General features: G+C 46.5%; 1 protein-coding gene across 1 annotated transcript; it reads right to left on the bottom strand.

Moving 5' to 3' along the window:
• Nucleotides 1-4,303: 4,303 nt before the first annotated feature.
• Nucleotides 4,304-6,180, bottom strand: LOC112883861. Its single transcript, XM_025949119.1, has 2 exons — nucleotides 6,096-6,180; nucleotides 4,304-4,593 (listed from the first exon to the last, which is right to left on the bottom strand). The coding sequence occupies exons 1-2, from the start codon at nucleotides 6,178-6,180 to the stop codon at nucleotides 4,304-4,306; spliced, it is 375 nt and encodes a 124-aa protein (XP_025804904.1).
• Nucleotides 6,181-9,382: the final 3,202 nt, after the last annotated feature.

Below are 9,382 nucleotides of genomic sequence, written 5' to 3'. Positions count from 1 at the left end.
TAGATATAAATTGTTTGAACTAATATAGTTGTATGTATAATATATTTGTATATTATTATTGCTTATGCACTGCACTCTTTGCTATAGGGAAGCGGATTGAAGAGTGTGCTATAAATTGTACATTAGAAACATAGCAAGAGGATCTATAGAATTAATTTTCACCTTCCACCCCCATGGATTTGTGATAAGCTTATATATATATTTTGGAAAGTTGTGGAATACCATATTCTAAGACAAATAGCCTAAGTAGATTCCAATTCCTCAAAATGAAAGGATCCAAACGGGGACTTTATATAAATCAAAATCTCACAATTTGTTCCAATAAGTAAAGACGACAAGTATGAGAAAGGTAAAATTGGAAATGACATTTCCGGTTAGATTTTTGACGTGGGCCTCATCCCTAAAAATCTAATTAAGATGCAGTTGTTGTTTTCTTACAGTCACTACTACAGAACAGTACATCCTAAATACTTTATCACCACCGGTTTTAACTGAACCATCGGTGATAGTCTATCACCGCCGGTTCCGGTAATAGTTGGCATCACCACCGGTTCGTACTACGAACCGACCACGAACTGATGGTGATAGACTCGATGGGCATCACCGCCGATCGTTTTACGAGCCGACGATGATATCTTCACCACTCATTATTTCCCTACCCTCCTCTCATTCTCTCCCAAGTGTCATCCTTATCACTCCCACGTCGCTCCTCTTCTTTCCCACCCCCCCCAGCTCCTTCCCTCTCCTCCCCCACTGCTCCCCTGACCTCCTCCGCCTCCCTCCTCTGCCCTCCCCTCCCCTCCCTCGCCGGTGGTCCCACGCAGCCCTGTCCCCTTCCCTTCCTGCCACGCCTCCCCGAGCGGACATGCACAAGTGAAGTCTTACGTTGAAATTTTGTAGGATGGTAATTAACGGACATCATAACATAATTTAGAAAATTATTTTAAAAATCATTATTATTATGATAGGGTATGATATTTAATAATAAATTAACCCTTATAATACAAAAATTATAGGAAAATAATGATGAAAACTTGTGTGTGGAGAAATAAAAAAGAAAATTTGTATTTTGGATCAAATGACATAGTTTAGGGGCCAAATGAATCAAGATATAGTTAAAGGAGTTATTTGGACTTTGGTCATGCTTGACGGAAGTAATTTGAAACTTTTTTCCAAAAAAAATATAATAAAGTTGTGGATACATTTGTTGTTGGAGGCTCCTGCCTCTCCTCTCGCAAATGCTCATCTGCATGCCAACAAATGTATGCACTACCTCTCTGTCCTTAAATATATATAGTAGTTTAGGAGAATCAGATTAGTAGTTCAAAAATAAACTGATCTCCTTGTTCTATAAACATTGTACATTTAAGAACAGAGAGAGTACATTGGTCGGAGAAGCTGGAAGATCATTGTGGATTAGATGTTATATGTACCTCTGATGGATAGATAGATGTTTGTGATGCATAATAGGAGAATATAAAGCTCTCCGTCCATCAACAACTTTACTTGCCATTGGGACTCAACTAATTGCAATACTCTACGAAGCGGAGCTGTGGCGTGATGCGTGAGGGGCCGCGGTACTGCAGCGGCATGGTGCCGCGGCGGCAGAGGCGCGGAGCCTTCCCTCCCCCTGCGGCCCATCCCCCACGGCGAGCGGCGGGCGTCTGGATCCGCGGCGACGCGGGCAAGCGGCCAAGCAGCGCGGAGGCGTGGTGCCGCGGCGTGCTACGGGAGGGGGCACGGTACTGCGGCGGCAGCGGCGCTCCAGCCCCTCCCCCGCGGCGAGCGGCACGGCAAGAAGGGAAGTGGCACAGAGGCGCGGCCAGCGGGGCGGCGCCGCGAAGCTGCTGCGTGCGGCGCCAAGCAGGGGTGCGATGACATTTTTTTGTTTTGTGGCAAGTCCATCGCTGCTAGGTGAAGTACCGTTGGTGATGATCCAAGTCATCACCGTCGACCCTATCTAACAAATCTTGGAACCGGCGATAATGACACTTTTGACCCGGCGGCGATGGGTCTGTGTGCACAGTAGTGAGGGCCGGATGTGTTGACTTTCCAAGCAAGGCGCGCATGCAGCGTACGTTGAGCTTTTTCCGACGGTCATATACTAGCTATATATACACACACGATAATACTATTCTACATCTTAAGTGTACGTTTATTCTGCACCCAGCAGTTAAATTACAGACCGAACTGACCAGAAATCACTGAGCCAAGTTGCCGAATTACTTAATCACGTTCAGTAAAATAGTGTTCAGTAATTAGTTAGGTGTAGCTACACCTAAGATGTAGAATAGCTCGTGAGTATATATTAATCAAATTGTCTATTCTACTCACAACGTGTTGAATATTATTCAAAGTCTCGGCCCAGCTCCAGCCCATGAAAATCCCGCTGCCTTAAAACAAGTCGTCAATTTACTCCCACAGCATTAATATGAGCCAATAAAGCTCCCCATCCTCTCTTTATTCTCTCCTTTTTTTTTCCGTCCTCTCTCTTCCTCCCAAAAACCAGAGCTCCCAGGCAGCGCCGTTCTCCCTCGTGCCCATCCCATTCCAACGCATGGCGGCGTGGTCGGAGCTTCCTCGGGGCCTGCTTCCCGCGACCGAATCTATGGCAGCAGCATGGACCTCGTGAAAAGGGACGGCCGTGGATGGCTGCACAGGCGAGCACCCCAGATCCGGCAGGCCCTCGAGGTCGGGCACTGCGAAGATGAGGCGCGGAAGGCGGCGCGTGGCCAAGCTCCCTAGGTCTGATGGTGGAAGCCCCAGCCTAGGAGACGCCGCCCGCACCAGCATGACGGCGGCCTTCCCCCCTCAAGCACGGCGACGTCGTGATCGGTCTCCAGCCCAGCAGTTGTGGAGAAGTGGGACCACTCCAGATTCCCCACGATGCGGTAACTGCTAGCCCGCTGCTCACCCTCCCGTCAGCCGCTACTCCCCGTGGTTCTCGTCACGCGAGATTCAGCTCGTCATGGGACGGCGGCGGGATCACTTCCAGGCACCGGTTGCAGTTCCTCCGCTCTGTACCAGGCAGGTTAGTCAAAATCAAACACACACTAAAAATCCTTATTCTTCCGTGTGTGCCAGCTGATTAAATCAAAGGGAAACATTCAGGCGGTGGATATCCTGCTAAATCTCCACGGCATGCCCTCGGTTAGCAATCTCACATTCTGATCTATCCGCGTCAGCTTTCTTGTAGAATCTGGAGGGCAGAAGCAATGCATCCCGTTAAGACAAAAAAAAAATCATTTTGCGATCCTCTATGGTTACCGGCTTTGTTTCCTCCTCGTGGCAATGGGATTCAAGGTGAATGGCAGCAAGCGATGGCGAAATCCACACGATTTTTGTCCTCACTCTAGCAAGCGATGGTTTGTGTGTTCAGCTTGTCCGCTACTTAATCTTTGTTGAGTCAAATTTTATGTGATCACATAGTGATTTTTAAGATCTGTGATTCCATATAGCGGATACTACTTCTTGTTTGGTGGCACAATTGTGAGGTTCAAAAGATTATTACTGTCAAGTCATAGATAAAATACTGCCCTAAATTTTAAAAATTACTTAAAGTCATCAAGATATTTACTTCTTTATGTTTGAAAGTTACTTCTTCGAACAATAATTATGTTAATAAAGATAATGTACCAAATTTGAACTACTTTTTTAAATTGAAAGTACCATTGGGAAACTTATTTCTCATACTGTTATGCATAAGCAGTTCAGTACTCCTTGTTTCTATAGTAATTACCCCTGACGTCCTACCGTGCCGTCCTCATGCCATGCACAGGATGGATCATCGACACGTCAAAACGGATGCAAGAAAGATCTTACACATGATTTTTACGGTCACGATGAATTTTTATGGTTGTAGCACATAACAAGCAGATTTTTACGGTCCAATGGCTCGCCGGACCTCCGCCTGGAAGCACCACCATGCGCTCTGAATGTTTGTTATTAAGCTCGTTGCAAGGTAAATAGACCATATATATATATAGAAAATTCATTCTACACGTATTCGTACCTACTTCCATATATATTTGCAAGGAAATAGAGTTGGTTTGTTTATTGATCACTCACACAGTTACATATGCAAATATAAGAGTCAAGCATGCATGCATGCCTGCCAGCAGCCGGAGGTGCTAGCGTGCATACATGCTCGATGCCACGCATGACGACATGCATGCATGGCGATCGATCACACACACTCTCGCATTATTCAGTAGCCGCTCGCTTAGATCGCGCGCGGTTGCAGCTTAAACATCTATAGATAGAGCGAGCCGAGAGAGCCTGCTGCAGTGCAGCAGTAGGTGGTCTAGCCGACGAAGGGCGTGAGGGCGACGGTGTAGGTGGCGTCGATGTTGACGAAGATGCGGACGCGCTTGTCGTCGCGGCCGGGCTCGACGCCGTCGCCGACCTTGTGGACCTCCAGCCGCACGTCCGCCCGGTCGCCGCGGATCTTCCGCGCCGCCAGAAGGAGCCCCATGCCCACCACCTCCGGCCACGAAATCTTCAGCCGGTCCTCGCCGTCGCCGCCGCCGCCGCCGCTCATCATCGCCATCCTGCTCGTCGGCATCATGTCGATCGTCTTCCGATAGATAGATCCTGCTCAAACATTCAGTTGTTGTAGAATGAATGCAGAAGAGCTAGTACATCTCGTCTGCTGCATGATGCTGCCAGTGCAACACGTACCTGCAGAAGAAGGACGTCGTTGTAGATCAGAGCTTGTGTCTGTAGCTGGTACCATGCATGTGCTCTCTCTATATATACAGTGCACACACGTAGTAGACTAGCTTTGTCTTGTGTGTCGATGGTAATAATGCACGCATTATTATCTGCGAAATGATAATCAGAGGGTCATTGCGCAGATCGCCCTCACTGGTATTAACGACCTCGTCGTCTCTGCCTTGTCGATTCTGCGTGCTTCTTGTTCGCCGACAAAAAACGAGCCCAATGCCCGGCATGTATGCCGTACGTATGCGTGTGCATGGATGCATGCATATACCTACCTGCGTGATGCCATAATGCCGCAAGTGCCACGTACGATACTGTTTCTTGATCCGACATCGGTTTCGCATGTCTAGAAGAGCTTGCAGTGCACGATGCTAGCTAGTTACCTGCTTATAGCGCTAGCTAAGCAAACTAAGTGTTTTTTAAAAAAGAAATAAAGGAAGGGGCTATATATATTCTTTCACTCTAACTTCAACTTCAACATGTAAGGCACCTATATTCAGCTACGTTTTCAGTTAAGCTTAGAAAACTGAGCTTTGCAGCTTTCTATATAAACTCAGCTTTTCTAAACATTTAGCTTTCCGAAAGTTGCACAAGAAATTTGTTGTCTGTTTGAGCTTCTGGCTTTTTTACGCGGAAAAGCTGCCGAGAAGCTCAAACACGCACTCCGGGTCCGGTCTGAATGATGATTGGGTTCGTCAACGGGACCGACCCACGCCATGCTCACGGCCTCTCGTCAGGTTCGTCTCGGCATTATCAACGATCAGCACCTTGGACGTCGGCGGCATAGCTTGTCCGTCTCGCTCATATATATGACCATATAAGCATATATGCATTGGAGAAACGGAGCCCTCAGTGTGCTGTTGTTTGGCTCTTTTTTATGTGGAGAAGCTGAATCAATGATTGCAGGAAAATAAGACTATAAACCTGTGATGACTAGTGTGAGTATGCATACGTACGTGTGCCCCTGTTCTACAAATAGATCGAGAAATATATCCTGAGATATATAATAATACAATTTATTATTTTCATCCAACGTCGTCGATGCAGGCAGCATATCCATCTTTATTTATACTAGCTCTATATATTTATTGCATGATATTTATAGGACTAGCAAGCAACAGAATAATGCGAGGGAGCGTGATATCGACCGCCATGCATGCATACATGCTGGTCAGTATCGCAACCTCTCGCACTGTTCGGTCGGTTGCTAACCTCCGATATACCAACTCAACTCATAGCCAGGCAGGGCAGGCTGGCTGACCACAGGCGTTTAATTTAGGTGTGTGCTTGCCGTCCAGGTTGACGAAGAGGCGGCACGCTCTCGCCGACCCGATGGACCTCGATCCACAGCTTTGATGGGTCTTGCCGAGCACCATCGCCGGTGGTAGTGGACGGCGGGTGCACGGGCCAGCAGGCCGCCACCTCCAGCCACGACGTCTTCTCGGGGTCGTCCGCCATTGTCGTCGTCTAGCTAGCTTGCGGTTATGGTGCTCATACATAGACATGCATGGACTATGGCCAAGCCTGCCAATACACGCGTGCTTACGTAGCGTAGCTCGCCTCGTGGCGATGAGAATAATGCATGCGTAAAAAATCGTTCCTTGTTCATAGATGATGTGGAGACGTGCGTGTGCTCGGCCTTTAGCTTAACTGCTTCAGCTTCGGTCTTGCCGCATTCATCGTGTGCTCCGGACAGGTAATAAAATAATAAAGAAAAAGTAGCTTTATTTGATGGTATATTTCTAAACTATGGACCTTTGGCCATCTATGGCGGTGACTCCACTAGTCCACTCATGATGCATGCATATGCAAGCACGTGCGAGAAAGGGTAATGGTGGCGCTGCGTGCATGTACATGTGTGCTCCTCTATCACAGAGCTAGGAGAAAAACACTTGAGTAGAAACATTATTATATTGAGAACACACGACTAATTATCTTCATACATTGACTCTATATATAGGTCCTGTAATCAGTTGAGCTGTCACACACACGACAACATGACTCGAGAATGCATGGCGACCGACCGACCGACCGACCGATCGATCGATGTTACACCCACTCGACCCCATTATTCATCGGTACACGATGGTATGATGAAGATAATTAATAAAGCAGTAGAGCCAGCGAGCTGAGACGAGGCCGGGCCCGGGGAGAGAATGCATGCACGCAGGCTAGCCGACGACCGGCGTGAGGGCGACCTTGAGGTTGAAGTCCTGGTGGACGAAGAGGCGGACGCGCTTGTCGTCGAAGCCCGGCGGCACCTGCGTGCCGACCACCAGCACCGGGATCTGCACGTCGGGCCGGTCCTTGTGGATCATGTCGTGCGCGTAGTGGCCCGGCGTGCCAACCAGTTCCGGCCACGACGTCTTCAGGAAACCACCTGACATCTCGCTCGATCTGCTAGCTACGCTAGCTCCTCCGGTGGATACGTACGCACGCTGCAAGAGTTAACGACGACGACAAGAATTGTTAATGGTAGCTAGGATACATGATTCTACGGTGCTTATTCGATCCCGTTTGGATCCTCCCAACAACTTTACAAATAAGCTGCAAAGTAAGCAAGGATAAACCTGCAGGGAATGAAGAAGCTAAGGAAGAAGACGTCGTAGCTAGCTAGGGAGCTAGATTCATGGTCTATATATAAACGCACGCGCGCGCTTACGTGTCCAGCATAGCCTGTGCCACGTGTCGATGATGAGATTCACGTTTAACATGTACAGCATTGCAGCAGCACACGTAATACATCGCGTGAATCGCCGTCGCTGGGGTAAACACGAAGTTACCCTTCGTCTCCGCATTGCTAGATCCCAACGCAAGAGCATAGTGTTCTCAAGAAACTCAGATCCCTGCGTCCGCCGTCTGCCTCTAGGTATAGCATGGAACTGGAGGAAAAGACAGGCATTTTCTCAGCTACGACCGCCAAGCGTTTATTAGCAGCCGCAGGTGCTCACAGGGTCACGAAGACTAGGTCTCCTCCGATCCATACAGTTTGATGATCTATTATTGATCATATATATAACAATAAAGTTGTGTAATTATGTTTCTCTTGGAACGGAACCGGGTGCGAGCCTCGTTTAATTTTGAAAAAGAAGAAGTCCTTGTTACTTCCCTCGGGTATCGTAAAAGTCTAGATAACCCTCTAAACTATTTCTTAGTTGCAATACCCTCTTAAACTATATCATTTGATCCAATTTACCCCTTAGTAAGATTTATCCTTTTTATTTATCCATGCACAAGTGAAGTCTTACGTTGAAATTTTGTATGATGGTAATTAACGGACATCATAACATAATTTAGAAAACTATTTCAAAAAAATTTCATCATTATTTTGATAAGGTATGATGTTTAATAACAAATTAACCATTATAATACACAATTATAGGAAAATAATGATAAAAATTTATAATATATTTTTTACATACATCATGATGTCAACTACAACCCTGCAAAATCTTAAATTAAGACTCCATTTGTGTGTGGAGAAATAAAAATGAAAATTTGTATTAGGATGTAAATTGGATCAAATAACATAGTTTAGGGGCTAAATGAATAAAAAAATAGTTAAAGAGGTTATTTGGACTTTGATCATACTTGACCGGAGTAATTCGAACTTTTTTCCAAAAAATATAATACAGTTGATCAGATTAGTAGTTTAAAAATAAACTGATCTCTTTGTTCTATAAATATTGTATATTTAAGGACAGACTACATTAGTCGGAGAAGCAGGGAGATCATTGTGGATTATATGTACCTCTGATGTATAGAGAGATGTTTGTGAACTGTGATGCATAATAGGAGAATATAAAGCTCTCCGCCCATCAACAACTTTACTTGCCGCCGGGACTCAACTCAACTGCATGCAATACTCTACGAAGCTACGCAGAAACCCTCGGTCGTTTTGCCGAATGAGCAGTGGCGCTGATCTGATCGATGTTCTTGGCCGCCCTTGCATTGCATCCATATATGTGCAGTGCAGACGTGCAGTACTGGTGCTGCCAGGTGGTTAATGAACATGAATCCCAATGGCCAATGAGGCCTACGGGATCGGAAGAATCTGGTGCCGAATGTGCCCGACGAGCAACGCAGGCCCCTGACCTCGTGTCGATCATTGGGCTTTGACAAGCGCAAGACCTATGGTCCCGCCCATAATAGCCGAAAGGTTTTTCGGGCTTTGAGGTGGGCCCTTTCAGCCCATGAATGGCCACACAGGCACCAACGGGCCCAGTCAACTGATCCAAAGCCCACCTTTCAGCTATTTAAAAGCCTTTTTTATAGAGGAGAAAAAAGCTATTCAAAAGCTGGTAATGTTCACTAGAATCACAATTTCTAGAATTTGCCAACGACTTTTACTAAAACAGTATTATTTCGAAAGAAAGCTTCCTCTCGCCTCTTCGTGTGATACAACTGTTGACGCGATGGATAGGGAAAATAGTTGTTGTAAAGTTGCCGCCTCTTAGTTATTTGGAAAAAGTTTAATTTTGGCAGCGTCCGGATTTGATAATGCAACTCTAAAATCAGACACCTGCACCTACCCAACACTTAAAACCATTCATATTTAGTTATCAGACGGTTTTCCTAGGTGGTTTTGGTGACGTGGACACCACATGGCGGTGGGGCCCACCTGTCAACCCTACTCTCTCTTCTCTCTCTTTCTTCTCTC

The sequence above is a fragment of the Panicum hallii genome, chromosome 1, assembly GCF_002211085.1.
Source record: "Panicum hallii strain FIL2 chromosome 1, PHallii_v3.1, whole genome shotgun sequence".
NCBI lineage: Eukaryota > Viridiplantae > Streptophyta > Magnoliopsida > Poales > Poaceae > Panicum > Panicum hallii.
This window is presented reverse-complemented; position numbering and strand designations above follow the sequence as displayed.

Bases quoted from the DNA above. Each gene is read 5' to 3' on its own strand.
- LOC112883861 (XM_025949119.1), bottom strand. From the start codon at position 6,180: ATGGCGGACGACCCCGAGAAGACGTCGTGGCTGGAGGTGGCGGCCTGC. The intron at 4,594-6,095 runs GTGCTCGGCAAG...ATGTTTGAGCAG, and splicing joins GTCCACTACCACCGGCGATG to GATCTATCTATCGGAAGACG.